The following is a 17,950-nucleotide window of genomic DNA, read 5'->3' on the forward strand; positions in this document are numbered from 1 at the left end:
CTACCTCATGGCAAGCATTTTTGTGGTTGAATCTCCCTCTGGTTCCATTTAGCTGTAGTCCTCATTTTCACTTCGTCCCAGTTTTATCTTTTTGTTGTTACTGCTATTAAATTGTGTGTGTTTAAAACATTGATTTTAGATTCTCATTAGAATGAGGCTCAATGCAAATAAATGCATAAGCAGCATATCGCAGACACTCATTGCTTTTGGAAATTCTCAGCTGTTTACCTTAGGAGGTGAACACTGGGCTGAACATGAAAGTCATGCATTTTCAGTGGGAAGCTGGGGAGTGCATGCAGGCTCTGCCAGGGAGCAGTGTTTTGTTTGTCTCTCTGACCACTGTTCCGAGCACGCAGCTTGTTGGCTGGGTGTGCCCACACGGAGCGGTCATTTCTGATGGACGCCTCGTCGGTACAGCTCCTCTGAGCTGCAGTTACAGCAGTGACCATTGATCCGTGGGCAAGGCATTGTACCGAGGGCTTCGCAACCTGTCTGCCTTCAGCGACTCAAGCCCTCCTGCGAGGGCTATTTCTATTATGTCATATTTATTATGCAAAATAGAGTTTAATTAATTAATTTTTTTTTTGTTTTTTTGAAGTAGGGTCTCTCCTCTAGCCCAGGCTGACCTGGAATTCACTCTGTATTCTCAGGGTGACCTCTTTTTTCTCCCTCTGCACTCGCTCCCCAGGGCAAGCCCCCTTGTGCATATGGCTTACATGGGTCCTGGAGAATTGAACTGGAATCCTTTGGCTTTGCAGGCAAATGCCTTAGCAGCAGCATTGCATTTCCACCAGCAAGGCTGAGGCCACTTTCCCCACCCCCCTTCTCCACTACCTGGCTGACTCTTTTGCATGCTTCCTGTCTGTTGTTCCACCACATGGGCCACCTTGCCCTCAAGGTCCCATTTAAATATCTCCAGACAGCCATTGGGGTTCTTGTCAGAAGCTCCTTGCATATGTCTGTATCTTGAAGTGTTTTCTCTAACATAGTTTCAGGTCTGATCTCTCTTGGATTGATTTTTGTGCAGAGTGAGAGATATGGATTGAGTTTCAATCTTCAGTATATTTTCTAGCACTGTTTGTTGAAGAAGCTATCTTCAATGTATGTTTTTGACAACTTTGTCAAAAATTGGGTGACTGTAGCTATGTAGGCTTATTTCTGGTCCTCTGTTCTATTCCATTTGTGTAAAAGGTGTTCTGTGCCAGCACCATGCTGTTTTTGTTACTATGGCTCTGTAGTATGGTTTGAGATCTATCATTTCTCTTTTTGCCTAGCAGTGCTTTGGCTATTTAGAAGTTTTTGTTACTTCCATGTGAATTTTAGGATTGCCTTTTCCAGGTCTGTGAAGAATTTCATTGGAATTTTGATGGTGATTATGTTGAATCCATAGATTTGCAATGTAATGCAGCCACTTCCACATTATTAATTTTTCTATCCATGTTTGGTAGAGGGCTTTCCATTTTGTAATTACTTCATTAATTTTGTTCTTCAGAAGTTTGAAGTTTTATTTTATTTTATTTGAGGTAGGGTCTCATTCAAGCTCAGACTGATCTGGATTTTACTATGTAGTCTCAAGTTAGCCTTGAAGTTACAGTGATCTTACCACTGCCTCTAAAGTGCTGGGATTAAAAGCGTGTGCCACCACTCCTGGCTAAGGGGATTCTTTTTTAAAGTGGGTTTGGGGCTGGAGAAATGGCTTAGCAGTTAAGGCACTGCCTGTGAAGCCTAAAGACCCAGGTTCACTTCTCCAGAACCCATATAAGACAGATGCTCAAGGTGGTGTATGCATCTGAGTTTGTTTGCAATGGCTAGAGGCCCTGCTGCACCCATTCTCTCTCTCTCTCAATAAATAATAAATAAATAAAATATTTAAAAAACAAAGTGGGTTTGTTCATTGTTTATTAAGTACATTTAGTCTTACATAACACCCAGATTCAAAAAAGATTCCACATACTTATGAAATCAGTACCCCATTGGTTCTTCTGTCTTCTGCCTTCCTAGGGTTGGGATTACAGATGCATACCACCAAGCTGGCTTAATATGAGTAGTACGGGTCTCACTCAGGTCCTTATGCTTGTATGGCAAACACTTGAACTGCTAAGCCATCGCTCCAGTTCTCTTTAGTGTTTTCTAACTATAGAGTCATGTTGTTTGCAATTAGGGATAATTTGACCCTTTCATTTTCTATTTGTAGCCCTTTATTTCTTTCTCTTGTCATATTTAAGACTTCAAGCACTGTACTGAATAGGAGTGGAGAGAGTGGACTCCCTGTCTCTTGATTGACTAGAGAGTGGGATTTCAGTTTCTTTACCCATTATAATGTTGGCTATGTGTTTATTATATATAATGCATAGATATAACTATATTTGACAGGAGCTTATTATTTTAAATATAGCTAGGGGAGGGTGAGATTTTTTTAAAAATTTTATTTATTTATTTATTTACTTGAGAGCGACAGACACAGAGGGAAAGACAGATAGAGGGAGAGAGAGAGAATGGGCGTGCCAGGGCTTCCAGCCTCTGCAAACGAACTCCAGACACGTGTGCCCCCTTGTGCATCTGGCTAACGTGGGACCTGGGTAACCGAGCCTCGAACCGGGGTCCTTAGGCTTCACAGGCAAGCGCTTAACCGCTAAGCCATCTCTCCAGCCCGAGATATTTTTTTTTTTTTTTTTTTTTTGGTTTTTCGAGGTAGGGTCTCACTCTAGCCCAGGCTGACCTGGAATTCACTATGGAGTCTCAGGGTGGCCTTGAACTCACAGCGATCCTCCTACCTCTGCCTCCCAAGTGCTGGGATTAATGGCGTGCGCCACCACGCCCGGCATCCGAGATATATTTTAAAGAACTTTTATTTATTTATTTTTATTTGAGAGAGAGAAAGAGACAAACAGAGGGAGAGGAGAGAGAGAGAATTGGTGGCCAGGGCCTCAGCCACTGCATTTGAACTCTAGATACTATGTCACTTAGTGGGCATGTACGATATAGTGCTTGCCTCACCTTTGTGTGTTGGTTTATGTGGGATCTGAAGAGTTGAACACCCATGGGTCCTTAGGCTTTGCAGACAAACACCTTAGCCGCTAATCCATCGATATTTTCTTTAGGGATGTAGCCACTGGTAAATTGCCCATGATTGTGTAAATAACTCCACACCCATGCTCTTGGAAGCAATTCTAATTAAAACTCATTGGGTCATACACAAGACTAAGAAAAAAAAAAGTAGGAAGGGGACTAGTTGGGAAGAGGCAGGGGATTTGTGGAAGTGGGAAGTAGACAAGAGAGGGCAGTGAGAATGAATATAACCAAACTGTAGTACATACATGCATAAAATATCATAATGAAACTTACCATGTGTAATGAATGCATGCTACTAAAAAGTCCTAGACTCTATAAAGAATTCCTCAAATCAAAAGCCAAATCATTTTGTTAATCAATGGGCAAAAGGATTGAATAGATAATTCCAAAGGAGCATATGCAAATGACCAATAAATATTTGAAAAAATATTCATTATTCTTAGCCACCAGAGAAATGCAGTTAAAACGACATTGAGATTCCATATTATCCCAGTCGAAATGGCTATCATTAACAAAACACATGATAACAAATGCTGGTGAAGGTGTGTGAGAAATGAAGAAATCTATTCTCTGTTAGTTGAAGTATAAGCTGGTATAGCCACTATGGAAGTCAGTGTGGAGGTTCCACAAAAAACTGAAAATAGGTGCTGGAAAGATGGCTTAGTGGTTAAAGGTTCTTGCTTGCTTGCCTGAAACCCTGGATGCAGTTCCCCAGTACCCACGTTAAGCCAGATGCACAAAGTAGCACATGCATCTGGAGTTTGTTTGCAGTGCCCAGTATACCCATTCCCCCTCTCTTTTCTCTTTGCTTGCAAATAAATAAAAACATTAAAAACCAAAGGAAAACAAGTCCATTTAGCTTTAATAAAACCCTGAAAATAGAACTATGTTATGCCCCAGATCTACCATTCCTGGGTGTATGCCTGAAATACTAAGGCAACATACCACAGAGATACCTGCCCACCCATGTTTATTGTTGCACTGTTCACAGTTGCCATGATGTAGAATGAGCTTGCATGCCCACCAACAGGTGACCGGATAAGGAGAATATGGTACATCTACACGGTAGAGGCCCATTGAGTCATACAAAGAATAAACTTATGTTGTTTGCTACAACATGGATAGAGTCGGGGTTCATTCTAACAAAACAAGCCACACTCAGACATTGCATTTCCTCTCACGTAGAATTATATATGACATAAAAGTAGAAGGGTACCATGAGGAGTCAGAAAAGGCTCAAAAAGGAAGGGGAAGGAGCAAAAGAAGGCAATAAAGAAAGCGTGACAAGCTATCACATGCTTGCTCATATTTGGAACTTGCATTTAGGTACATGCATGCACACACATGCACACACGGTGTGAAAACAGGAGGAGTATTTGGAGGGAGAAAGGGGAGCAGTAAGTGAGGACAGGAGGGAGAGGGTAAGTCTCGTGTGTGTGTGTGTGTGTGTGTGTGTGTGTGTGTGTGTGTGACAAAGGTTTACTATGTAGCCCAGCCCAGGCTGGCTTAGAACTCATTAGGTACCCCAGGCAGGCCTTACACTTTCTGTAGTCAGGACGACCTTGAGAACGTTGGGGTTATAGGCATGTAGAACCCACGTGGTAATTGCTTTGCTCCCTGGTTCTGGCAGACAAGAGGGACTATTGCATTCTTCCCAAGCATGTTTTGGACATATGCAGATTAAAGTTCTTTTTTTTTTTGTTCATTTTTTATTTATTTATTTGAGAGCAACAGACAGAGAAAGAGGCAGATAGAGAGGAGGAGAGAGAATGGCCACACCAGGGCCTCCAGCCACTGAAATGAACTCCAGACGCATGGGTCCCCTTGTGCATCTGGCTAACGTGGGTCCTGGGGACTCGAGCCTTGAATGTGGGTCCTTAGGCTTCACAGGCAAGTGCTTAACTGCTAAGCCATTTTATTTTATCCCATCTTTTAGGTTAAATTAATCTGATTTTGAGATGTGAGTTTCTCTCTGTTACTAGGCTAGTCTCCAACTCCTGGCTCAAATGATTCTCCTGCCTTCGCCTCCAGGTAGCTGGTTTTGTATGCACGTAGGCATGTGCATGGCTAATGGACGTTTTGTGTCTTTTTGAATATATGCTTTTGGTCTGCCTGGGAGCTGGAGAGCTGTGGTGAGAACCATCGTCGTCTGTAGGCCGCACGGGGGTGCCGTCGCTCGGAGCCCCTGCCACCATTCTCCATAGCTCCCGAGCTCCTGAGGTTTGAAGGCTGCGAGGGTTGAGGAGTTACTGTGGCACCTGTGGCTGGCTGTTTTGGTAGAACCTGTGACTTTAGAGATCGCCAACAGCCCCAGTTCCCACTTTCGAACACTGGGAGTTTTAGGTCTTCTCTAAAGTTCGTGTAATGTCAGTTCATCTTTCTAGCAACAAGAATCAGGTTTGACCATCCTCCCTTTTGCAGAGAAACAAGGGCCAGGGATGGTGGCATGATGGGCTGCGGTTGCGTCCTCTGACGCCGTCAGGGTGTTGGTTGCGCTGTCCTGCCAGGGCCTCCCTGTCCTGCGCTCTTTCTTATGATAGGACGTGGTGGGTCCCAACTTACTTTCCAGCTAGAAGTGGATCGGTGAAGTAATAGTGGAGCTCCCCTGAGCGTCTCCTTTGAGCAAGGTCTCTCATCTTGAGTCATGTTTGAACCACTTCTATTAGGACTTGGTATAAACATCTGGGCCCTGGGCTCAGAGGTCGTGACTGGACAGCTGGCTGAGAAATCAGGACAAAGATGGCACTCATTAGCGCTGCCCACTAGAACAGGAGGTCGCAAATGAGTTTGGGGACTGGAGTTCATCTTCAGACTTCCCAGGACTCTTGAGCCAGCACTTTGCCTGGGATCACGTCCTATTCCCCAAGACCCTTACGGGCTTGTGCTAACGAGGAGCTTCCTAGTCAGGAGGCTGCCTGGTGCTGGGTAGCAGTTGTGCCCAGGCTTCCTCTACAAGAGATATTTTCTAGGGGTCCAAGTAATTTCACTTCCATCTGTGATGGAGTGTTTGTCATTTGCTGGCCCAGTGACATGCAGCTGGCAAGAGGAGGAGTGAGAGTAGATGACCAGCGTATTACAACATTTTTTTCCTTTAAATAGGTTCTGTGAGAGAGTTCTTGGGACCTCTGGTGGGTGGAGGCCAAGGCTAGGGACCCTGTCTCTGCTGTCACCTGTATTTGGAATGTGATCATATTAAGGACACCAGCTGAGGTCACTGTCACCAGCACCCGCCGTCATCTTCAGTGTGCAGGGGTCCAGGTTGAGTTTCCTGGTATGTGATGGCACCACCACGTGCTGCCACCACTTCTTCTATTTGTTTTTTGAGGTAGGTTCTTACTCACTATGTAGTCTCAGGCTGGCCTCGAACTCATGGCGATCCTCCTACCCTGGCCTCCTGAGTGCTGGGATTAAAGGCGTGCCACTGTGCCCGAACTGCCACCTTTTCTTTACAGTCCTTCTCAGCATCCTGCTACAGCTGCCCAGTAGTCCTGAGGTAGAGGCTGTGTCCTAGGCCGGTGTGAGGGTCCACGAATCGCAGACCCAATTGAGAAGCTTTCAGAAGAATCTTTCTGTGACTTTGGTGAAGGTTTCTGAGACAAGAGCTCAGAAAGCACCGAGCCCGGGAGAAAGTGCTGATAACCTGAGTGCTGTCAACATGAAACACTTCTGCTTATCAAGCCTCTCAGGAAAAGATATTCCCAACGGGCTGGGAGGAAAAAAAATTGTAAAACATATATGACTAAGGACTTATATCTCCAGCCTAGAAGCCAGCACAGCTCGATAATAAGATGAACGATCCAATTTAAAAACCTTCACAAGTGCTTCACAGAGAGAGATACCCAGTGGCCAGTAATCATGTGGAAGGATGTTCTGCACCCTAGCTGTCAGGGAAATGCAAACAAAAGCCAGGAGAATGGCAAAAATCAGAAAGATTGATACCAACCACTGTACGCTGGTGAGCCCAGTGGGACACCCAGTGGTATGAGTGCCAACTCATGCTGTCCTCCGGAAAGGTCTGGCAGTCCTGGGATGGGAGCTTAATGTGCACTATGAGCATCAGGAGGAGGGCAGGAGGAGGATAGACAGCAGCTCACCTAAAGCTGGCAGCTCACTTGTCTAGAGGCATCACAACAAGCTTCTGAGAAACTGGGAGGAGGGCAGGGAGCACCGGCAGCCATCGCCCGGGCCCTCTGCTCCAGCCCAGTCCTTCCTCGTCCTTTCTAGAGCCCGGCAGCCCTTTCTAAGGTCTTCCTCACACATGCAGCACTTACTTCATTCTCGTGTTTACTGGCCTTTCCCTGTATGGCTCCTAAGCCGGGTGCCGACCTGTCCTAAGGATGGAGGCCCCAAAGGAGGGGAGAGGTCTTTGTCTGCTGTGCTTCGCACTGTCCCCCACTTGCCCAGGGCCAGGGCCGCTCCACTCGCTTGGATGCTCACTGAGGGAGCGGGCAGTGGTGGTGGTCTGTTTGGCCACGGGTAGGTAGTGGGCCTTGGTTTGCAGGGCAGGTTAGGACTGACCTGGAGGCCCGACGAGATGCCTGGACTGTGTTTTGTGGTACTATAGAGCTCCTGAGCACTCAGTTCAGATGTGATACCTTATTTCTGGCTGGCTGTTACTGCTGTGTACTGGAGGTGGGGAGTCATAGATAGGGGGACGAATGGACAGCAGGAGTTTGTTTCTCAAGGCCAGGACACTGGCAGATTTGGCCTGCTCTCTGGTTCTTTTGACCTTGTCTCACATGGTAGAAATAGTGATCTCTCTGGGCCTCTTTTAGAAGGGCACTAGTCTATTCATAAGACCTCTTGAGCTGATTGTCTCCCAGAAGCCCTGCCTTGGGGGATGGGATTTCACGACATGGGTTCAAGGGGACACAGCCCTTCAGTGTGTGCAGGACTGCCCACTGCTGGTGAGCTGCGCACGCAGTAGGAGGGTCAGCCTGGCGCTGTATGTGGCTGGGTTAAGGAGAACAGGGCATGCATTCTGTGGGAAGATCCCGTGGTGCATCTTCTGGGAGAGAGGCAATGAGTGCCCAGGCAAGGGCTTTGGCCGGGGGCATTGGGAAGAGGGGCTAAAAGAACACAAGTTGTATGGCTCTCCCACAGGCTCTGTTCTTACAGTGTTATCTAGAAACAGACTAATCCTCCGGCCGGGGCCACAGGGAACGCTTCCTGAGGCAGCAGTGTGAGTTTTGCTTGCCTTCCTCCCCAAGGGGAGCAGTGAGGTGAGGGCTGGGAGCGAGCAGCACCCTGGCCACCTTCGGCCCTTGTCTCCGGTGCTCCTTCACGGCGTATCCATGCATAGGTTGTCAGGCCTGCCTGAGCTCCGCGGTGCTTGTATACCCGGAAGGCACTTAGCAGCTGCCTTGGGTGGATCCAGCCAGGTCTGGGATGAAAGAAGTGTGCGGGAAGCCATGGAGTCACAAGTAGATGGCATTGGCATTCATGTCTAGTCACATGGCTGTATGTGTTATGTTCCGAGGAATTTTGTGTCTGGCAAGAGTGGCTGGAGGCCTTGTAGCCATCTTGACTGACTCTCCCTCCTTTGATTTTGATTTTTGTTTTTGAGGTAGGGTCTCACTATAGCTCAGGCTGACCTGGAATTCACTGTGTAGTCTCAGGGTGGCCTTGAACTCATGGCCATCCTCTTACCTATGCCTCCCAAGTGCTGGGATTAAAGGTGTGTGCCACCATGCCCTGCTCACTCCTTTATTTTTTATTTTTTGGTTTTTGAGGCATGGTCTCACTTTAGCCCAGGCTGACCTGGAATTCACTATGTAGTCTCAGGCTGGCCTCTACTCCCGGTGAACCTCCTACCTCTGCCTCTCGGGTGCTGGGAATTGCCTAAGGTCACATTTTCCCCAAAATTAACTATTGATTTAGCAGAGAGAGGAAGGGACAGAGGGAAGGAAGGGAAGAAGAGAGAGTATGAGAATGAGCACTGCAGGGCCTCCAGCCACTGCAAACAAATTTCAGACACACGTGCCCCTTTGTGTATCTGGCTTTACGTGAGCACTGGGAGTCCAACCCAGGCCGTCCGGCTTCGCGAGCAAGCGCCTTTTGAGCCATATCTCCGCAGCCCCAGTGCCACGTTTTATAAAAAGCTGTCTTAACGTTTTATCCTTTGTCACATGGAAGTTTCTTCATGACTCTTTTGCCCCCTTCCTGTGCCGCAGCTTTCCGAGGAGGAGAAGATCCAGCGCTACAGCGTCCTCTCGGAGCTGTACGAGCTGATCGGCTTCCACCGCAAGTCGGCGTTCTTTAAGCGGGTGGCAGCCATGCAGTGTGTGGCCCCGAGCATCGCAGAGCCCGGCTGGAGGGCCTGTTACAAGCTCCTCCTGGAGACGCTGCCTGGCTACAGTCTGTCGCTGGACCCCACGGACTTCAACAAAGGTACTGGTCGCCCTGGTGCTGGAAAGCCAGTGTCACTTTCTTTCCTTAGTTCCTGTGTTTGAGCACCCGCACGGTGTGGCAGAATGTACCGGGCACTTCACAGAGGACCGGACGCCCTGTCCTGCACAGGGCACTCAGGAAAAGCACAGGATGACAGCAAGTGCTGTAGCTCTGCCTCACAGTCCTCATTCTGCTGCCTCTGTCAGTGGGGTGGCAGAAATCACCCATGCCATCGGTGATGCCATGGTGTGTCACCAACAAAACACTTGAAGTTCCTGGTGATTCTGACTTACCTTATGAAAATTACTAAGTTTGCAGAAATCAGTGATCTTTTCTAAAATAAATGTGCTCAGGCACATGTGTACACATGTGTTCACCTGGTAGCTGGCACTTCTTCCACGGCATTAGTGTGGGGAAATGCACATTAAAGTGTAGCTGTAGTTCTAATTACAAGTGCACACAACACAGCTGCAGTGCCCAGTGTAGAGAGCCTGATCACTAGGGGACAAAAAAAGCTTCTACTCGCTACTGCTTCAGGTGGGGACAGAGGACTTCCTCTAGTCCATATGTAGAGGGAGAGATGGCTTCTCAATAAAGGCATCTCCTGGAAGATTATCCCTCCAGGGCTCAGATGGACCCCCTTCCTTTCACCTGCTGGGTTATCTCTTCGAGGTCCTCAGAGGTTACCCTCTGGAGTCTTCAGCACCTGGCCTTCTTCCCGAGAGGCCTCACACTTGACTGTGCCATCTCTGGTACGCCTGAGTCTCGGGAGGAAGTCTGCTTAGCTCAGAGCTGAGGTCAGCACACTGTTCTGGACAGGGTTATGTGATAAGCAGTCCAGGCTTTGTGGGCCACAGTGTCGGCTGCCCTGTGGGGGTGGTGTGAAAGCTACCGGGAACATGCAAGAGAAGGTGGTTGGAGAGAGCTTGGTGGGTCACGTCTGTAACCCCAACCTTCAGGAGACCAGGGCGGGAGGATTGCCACAAACTTGAGGCAATCCTGGGCTACACAGTGAGTTCCAGGCCAGCCTGAGCTAGAGTGAGTGCGTATCTCAAAGATGTAAGAACGTAGAAAAGATTTTGTGGTAGGATGGGTTCGGTGTGCTTATTGCAATGTTCCAAGCACCTGGTGACAGGCACACAGTGGGTCTCTGTAAACACCTGGTGACACACACAGTGGGTCTCTGTAAACACCTGGTGACACACACACAATGGGTCTCTGTAAACACCTGGTGACACACACGCACAGTGGGTCTCTGTAAACACCTGGTGACAGGCACACAGTGGGTCTCTGTAAACACCTGGTGACACACACACACAGTGGGTCTCTGTAAACACCTGGTGACACACACACACAGTGGGTCTCTGTAAACACCTGGTGACACGCACACAGTGGGTCTCTGTAAACACCTGGTGACACGCACACAGTGGGTCTCTGTAAACACCTGGTGACACACACAGTGGGTCTCTGTAAACACCTGGTGACACACACACACAGTGGGTCTCTGTAAACACCTGGTGACACACACACAGTGGGTCTCTGTAAACACCTGGTGACACACACACACAATGGGTCTTGGTAAACACCTGGTGACACACACACAGTGGGTCTCTGTCTCCCTTTCTCTTTCAGTAGACAGGAGCTTTATTCAATGAAGCCACATTAGGAAGAGGGTCCCACTCACCTCGTCCATCTATGGGGTATGAGCTGGTATGAGCTTTAGGTTTCAGTGGGGGAACAGTTGGGGTAAGAGGTATCCATCACTTGCAATTCCTGGTCAGGGTGTGGTCCCTCTCATCATCATTTCAGTTAAGGTCTTCTCCTTGCTGCTAAGAAACAAAGAGCTTCTCAGAAGGTGATCATTTCTGCACACTTCCTTCTGCACCAGGGTGTGCGGCCAACCTTTTTCTAAAATGTTTTAAGAACTACCTGAGAAGAGGCACTGAGTTGAATGAGAGAAGGGGCAGCATAAGGGCCTCCCAGGGAGGGTGAAGAGCAAGGAGGAGGCTGGGGACACGGCATGTTGAGATGAAAGACTTGCCTGGGTCGGGGGTCATTGGTGGTCAGGTGGGGCTGACCTGCAGCCCTTCCTCAAGCCGCCCTGTTGAGGTAGGTTGCTGGACTTTCCTCCAGGCCCCATCAAGGTTCCATGGGGACAGTGCAGCCTTGAACCTTGGTCGTAAGAAGCTATGATGTCAGTAGGAGGACTGTGGGTCTGCTTTTCCATTCACATGATGTGCCTACGTTGCCCTTTTATGTTGGACTCACAGAAGAGCATGTGTTTTTCATGACCTTGCCAGGCCTCCTCCATCCTGTGCCAGCACCAAGTTTATTTTTTTAAATAAAACAAGGGCCTTGACATTTGTCTGTGTTCAGTATCATCAGTGGCTTGTGACTCATTTTAGATAGTCTTTTATATTTTTTCTTGACTCTTTTGAGACAGGGTTTAGCTAGGTAGCTTAGGCTGGCCTTGAACTTATTTAAAACAAAAATATTTATTTGAGAGTGACAGACAGAGAAAGAGGCAGATAGGCATAGAGAATGGTCGCACCAGGGCCTCCAGCCACTGTAAATGAACTCCAGATGCGTGCACCCCCTTGTGCATCTGGCTAACGTGGGTCCTGGGCAATCAAGCCTCGAACCAGGGCCCTTAGGCTTCACAGGCAAGTGCTTAACCACTAAGCCATCTCTCCAGTCCATAAACTTACTTTTTATTTCAGGCTGTGCTATAGTTTTAAATCTTTCTACTCTAGCCTCCTGAGACCTGGAAGCAAAGACATGTGTAACCATGCTAAGCTAGGTGATATAACTTTAAATAAAATTCCATTTGTTGCTTTTCCTTTTTTTTTTTTTTTTTTTTTTTTTTTTGGTTTTTCGAGGTAGGGTCTCACTCTAGCCCAGGCTGACCTGGAGTTCACTATGGAGTCTCAGGGTGGCCTCGAACTCATGGCAATCCTCCTACCTCTGCCTCCCAAGTGCTGGGATTAAAGGTGTGTGCAACCACGCCTGGTTTTGTTGCTTTTTAACTTAGTTATCCATATTGTTTGGAAAAGGACAAGCATAGAATTTGGGATTCTCTCCGGCAGGTCTTAGGCTCTGGAGAGATTTCTTAGTTCCTGCTCTGTGCTGGACACCATGCTGGGAGTTGGACTGGACACCTGGGTTCTCTGAGCCCCTGGCAGGTCCTCAGCTGTGTCTGGATACTCTCAGCCAGATTCATTTCTAGACAATCTCACCATCTCACGTAAGCCAGTATTCCACCATACATTTTCACCTCGCCTGTCACCTGCTCTCCTTCCTATAATCCTTCCATTCTGTGTTCGTGTCAGTTACTTTCCTTGTTGCTGTGATAAACACATGCAAAAGCAACTTAAGGAAGGAGGGCTCTTCCTGGCTCATAATTTGAGGGTACACCATGGCAGGAAGGCATTGTAGCTGCAGTGTGTGGCAGATGTTTGCATGAGATGGATATGGGTGCTCAGCTTGCTTTCTCCCCTTTAATCAGTTGGGGCTGGCCATCTTATTATGCACAATGCCTTCAGTTTAACCTAAAAAGTCTCTTCAGAGTCTTGAACAATTCTAACTGTTTAAAAGTCCCAAGTCCAAGTCTCATAACTCATATTCTTGTAACTGTGAGCCCCTATAAAATAAAACAAGTTACATAGTTCCAATGTACAATGGCACTGAGTAAGCATCCTCATTCCATCAAGGAGGAATGGAGACATAGAAATGACAGATCAGACTAAAACAAGACCAAAATCCAGTAGTGCAAACATCAAGTATTGAAGCTCTGTGTCTGATACCTGCACATCAGTTCCACAGCCAGGTCTATCCCAGTAGCGACCCCTCTCCTGGCCCCATATTCTGTGTTTGTCACCTTCCTTGTTGCTGTGGCTATACACCTGCTAGGAGCATGTAAAGGGAGCAGATGTTTATTCTGACGTACACTTCTAGGGGGGTACGGTCCATTATGGCCAGGAAGGTATGTTGGAAGGAGTGTGAGACACATTGAGTCCATAGTCAGGAGGTAGAGAAGAGAAATGAGCACTATCATTTGGCTTGCTTTCTCCTTTTTATCCATTTCAAGGAACCTAGCCCATGGAATGGTGCTGCACACATTTAGGTGGGTTTCCCACCTCAACCCAACCCAGAAACTCCCTTACAGACATACTCAGGCTTGACTCCTAGGTGATTCTAAATCCTTTCAAGTTGACAAGTAGTGTTAACCATCATAGTGTTCACCCAAGGAGGGGACGGAATGAGGGGTGGATGGAGTTGAAGGTTTGCTGAGCCCCTGCTGGGTAACAGCAGTTGAGTACGTTGAGAGTGATCCTGGATGGAGATCCTGGTGTGTGTGCTTGTGAACACATGAGTGCATGGGGAGTGATCCTGGGTGGAGATCCTGGTGTGAGTACATGGGGAGTGATCCTGGGTGGAGATCCTGGTGTGTGTGTGTTTGTGAACATGTGAGTGCATGGGGAGTGATCCTGGGTGGAGATCCTGGTATGTGTGCTTGTGAACACGTGAGTGCATGGAGTTTGATCCTGCATGGAGATCCTGGCATGTGCACTTGTGAGCAGGTTGGTGCAGGGAGATTGACCCTGGATGGAGATCCTGGTTTCTGTGCTGGCTGCTTTCAGAGCCTGATGCCCATGGGCTGCCTTGCAGAAGCTGTCTGGTCTCTGTGGCTTCCATGCCTCCTCAGGTGATTCCAGCGTGAGCACAGCCTTTCTCCAGCTCTCATTATAGGACCACCCTTAGCTTCCTTTGCTAATAGAGCCCCATGTGGAACGTGCAGACACCAGGCATTTACAGTTCAGAAACAAAACCTCAAGTAAGGTGGTCATGGCAGGAGTCACTGTGCCTCTGCCATCCCCACTGGCCCTCTATGCCCCCCACTTAGCCCCTCCCATGCTGGGATCAGGTGACTGCCCTTCCTGTGCTTCCTCCTTTGTTCTAGTGCCAGACCACGCCTCAGAGGTGGGCCAGGGGTGTGGTGTGAGGTCTGTGCACAGGGGTGCGCTCCTTAGTGTTTCTGTACGTACTCCGTGGTTCATGAAGAAAGGAAGTATAGGGTTCCGGCTAGCCATGGGGGTGGGTCGTAGAGGCAGAGGTCATTTGAAGGTCGGGGGTGGGTGATGAATGATTTAGGAGTCAGTGAACTTTTGGGAGCCAAGGTCAGACTGAGTAGGATGAGGAATTTGGGTTTTAGTTAAGAATGGCCTTTGTCTGTGGCTGGTATATTTGGTAGGAAACTAACCCAGGAACTAACCTATAGTCAGGGTGAGGCAGTGTCATAGTTTGAATACATGGCCCCTAATATATTCAGTGTTTTTATTAGTTTGTAGTTTGGATCTGCAGCCACCTGGCTGGGGGAGGTGTCACTGGGTGGATCTTAAGGTGTGGTGGTGGGTTTGAAATTTCAATCTAAAGATATGCAAAGTGCCTAGTCCCACCTGGAGTTCCTGAAGTGTGCTGTGTGGTGTGGCTTTTTCTCTCTCTGCTTGGACCCATGAATGCAGGCTAGCTTTTGTCATTCTGGAACTTCCCCTGGCTTCAACAAATATCTCTTCCTCCATTAACTGTGCCTGGGCTGGAAGTTCATCTTAGCGAACCTGAAGCTGTCTGCTATGGGCAGGAAATGGTTGACATGATTTTTAAGGAGAATGTGTTTCTTGTGTCCTCATTGGCCTGAGTTTATGTCATTCGTATCTAATGAGAGCACCCAATATTCTGGGGATCGGTTCTGATTTCTTGGCCCACTATAGTCACCTCAGCAGCCCCCAAACACCTTTCTGCCTTTGGGAAAGTGGCAGCAAGATGAGGGCAGAGCACGTGAAACGCAAGGCCCCTCATACACCTGTCAGCCTTCCACAGCTGGCTCTCCAGGTGCATGCTGTGGTGAGCTGGACGGAGGTAGAGACAGGGTGTCCTCTGGCCAGCCTCCCGTGCTCCTATGACACCAGCAGGCCGCAGGCAACAGGCAGTACTGTTTCCAGGTTGACCAGATAGGCACACCTAGATGTTGGGTGGTGACACCAGCTTGTGGCTCTGGAGTGGCTCCTGAAGTCCAGAGTCCTTTGCTGTCTTTTGTGTGTAATTTTACAGCAGGAGAGTAAGATTACCTAGTTATTTACATCAGCAGGAGCTCAGAAAGGTGTTTATTCTTTTCTTATTGTGTACTTAAGAATTAATTGTATTATTTTCTTTACATTACTACTTTCCCCTATATGATTTTATTTCATTTCTTAAGAAATAGCCTTTTTAAAGAGCAGTTTTAGGGCCGCAGCAGACAATGCAGAATTCTGGCAAGCCCCTTCTTCACGTGGAGTCACAACCTCTCCCGCTGCCAGAGCCCTCCCCACCAGGGAGGGGTGTTTGCCACAGCCTGTGGGCAAGTGTGGCACATCCTTACCCCAAGCCCATGTCTGATACCAGGGCTCATTGCTGTCATTGTATGCTCCCTGCATTTAGATGGATGAAGTGACTTGACTCCACCGATACTGAGTTGTATGTGGCTCTACAGATCTGTTGCACCCTGACTGTTCATTCCACAGGCTGCTGTCCCCCCAGGGCTCCAGATTCCCTGTGCAGTCTTCACAGTTTTGCCTTTTCTCCATCTAGTTGCAATTGTCCACCAAATAGCCGTTCAGACTGGTTTCTTTCACTTAGCGGTGCATGTTCAAATTTCCCTTTCCTTGTCTTTTCATGGTTTGGCTTCATTTCTCGGTAGTGTTGAATAATGTCCCACTGGCTGAGTGTACCAGTTAGCTTGCACTTACCTTGCAAAGTTTATAATGATGGATAAAGCCGACATTAATATTCAGTAAAGAAAAATGAAGTTATGAAATTTGCATAAAAATGGATGGACCTGGAAAGTATTATACTAAGTGAGGTAACCCAGACCCAGAAAGCCAAGCGCCACATGTTCTCTCTCATATGTGGATCCTAGCTACAGATGACTGGGCTTCTGCGTGAGAATGAAAATACTTAGTAGCAGAGGCCAGTAAGTTAAAAAGGAGACATAAAGGGTAGAGAAAGGAAGAGGGGAGGATACTTAATAGGTTGATATTGTATATATGTAATTACAATGATTGTAATGGGGAGGTAATATGATGGAGAATGGAATTTCAAATGGGAAGATGTGGGGGTGGGGAGGTAGGGAATTACCATGGGATATATTTTATAATCATGGAAAATGTTAATAAAAATTAAAAAAAATAAAAAAAATATTCAGTTGAGGTTTTGTGTTGACACACATGTACACCTCATCTTAGTAAATGCCAAGGAGCACAGTTGCTGAATCATATGGTAAAAGCATATGCAGTTTTGTGAGCAGTTGTCAAAGGGTCATCCAAAGGGGCTGGCCCATCCTCTCTGTCACTGGCTGCAGGGAGAGTTCCATTGCTCCATCCATGACTTTGGCGCTGTCCTTGTTATGGATCCAGATGTACAGTGGGATGAACGGGGTTGGGGGTCTTGTTTCGATTTACAGTTTCCTAAGGGCATATGCTAGGCACGTTTTCATAAGTGTTTGTTGTATTATTTGAATAAATCCTCTATCAGCTCTGGTTTGTTTGTTTGTCTATTTATTTATTTATTTTATTTTTTTGGGGGGGTTTACAAGGTAGGGTCTTACTCTAGCCTAGGCTGACCTGGAATTCACTATGTGGTCTCATGGTGGTCTTGAACTCATGGTGATCCTCCTACTTTTGCTTCCCGAGTGCTGGGATTAAAGGCATGTGGCACCATGCCTGGCTCCATTTTTATTTATTTATTTGAGAATGGCATAGAGAGAGAGAGAGAAAAAGGCAGAGAGAGAGGGAGAGAAAGAACGGTGTACCAGGCCCTCCAGCCAGTGCAAGCAAACAAACTCCAGATGCATGTGCCACTTTGTGCATCTGGCTTATATGGGTACTGGGGAATTGAGCCTCGAACCAGGGTCCTTAGGCTTCACAGGCAAGCGCTTAACCACTAAGCCATCTCTCCAGCCCTACATTTTTATTTTTAATGACACCTATTTTGTCAGCTCCTTCTCTCATAACTGGTAACTTTGGTGGGGTAAAGAGAAAGTCATTTCTATGTCAAAGGTCACGTATATATTCTTGTTTTATAGAGCTCAAAGAGGTAGTATAAGTTTATGGAACCTTCCAGAGAGGTTTGCATTTTACATTGGGGTCTGTGATCCATTTTGATTTTCTTTTTATGAAGTCTAGGGTCTGCATCTGGGTTTGTTGCCTGTCTGGGGGCCATCCTATGTCCAGCCAGTCTGTTGGGAGGACCACCGTGGCCCTGCTGGGTCACTGGAGCTCCTTTGTCAAAGCGCAGCTGGCTGCTCTTAGATGGGTGCACTTCTGGAGTCTCCTCTGTTCTGCTGATCTTTCAGAAGTCTGTCCTTCCACCATAACCAAACTGCCTCACTTACCTTAGCTGTATGGTATTGCAGGCCTGGATACATTTATTTATTTAAACAATTGCCCTTGGACAC

At 47.4% G+C, this 17,950-nt stretch overlaps 1 protein-coding gene across 2 annotated transcripts in view; it reads left to right on the forward strand.

Moving 5' to 3' along the window:
- Positions 1-17,950, forward strand: part of Trappc9 (trafficking protein particle complex subunit 9) — a 562,289-nt gene that overhangs the window by 55,994 nt on the left and 488,345 nt on the right. For both annotated transcript variants that reach the window (XM_045143193.1, XM_045143194.1), the window contains one exon: positions 9,246-9,462. In XM_045143193.1, coding sequence (XP_044999128.1) covers positions 9,246-9,462 — 217 coding nt within the window. The remainder of the gene's footprint in view (positions 1-9,245; positions 9,463-17,950) is intronic.

The sequence above is a fragment of the Jaculus jaculus genome, chromosome 2 (assembly GCF_020740685.1).
Source record: "Jaculus jaculus isolate mJacJac1 chromosome 2, mJacJac1.mat.Y.cur, whole genome shotgun sequence".
Taxonomy (NCBI): Eukaryota; Metazoa; Chordata; class Mammalia; order Rodentia; family Dipodidae; genus Jaculus; species Jaculus jaculus.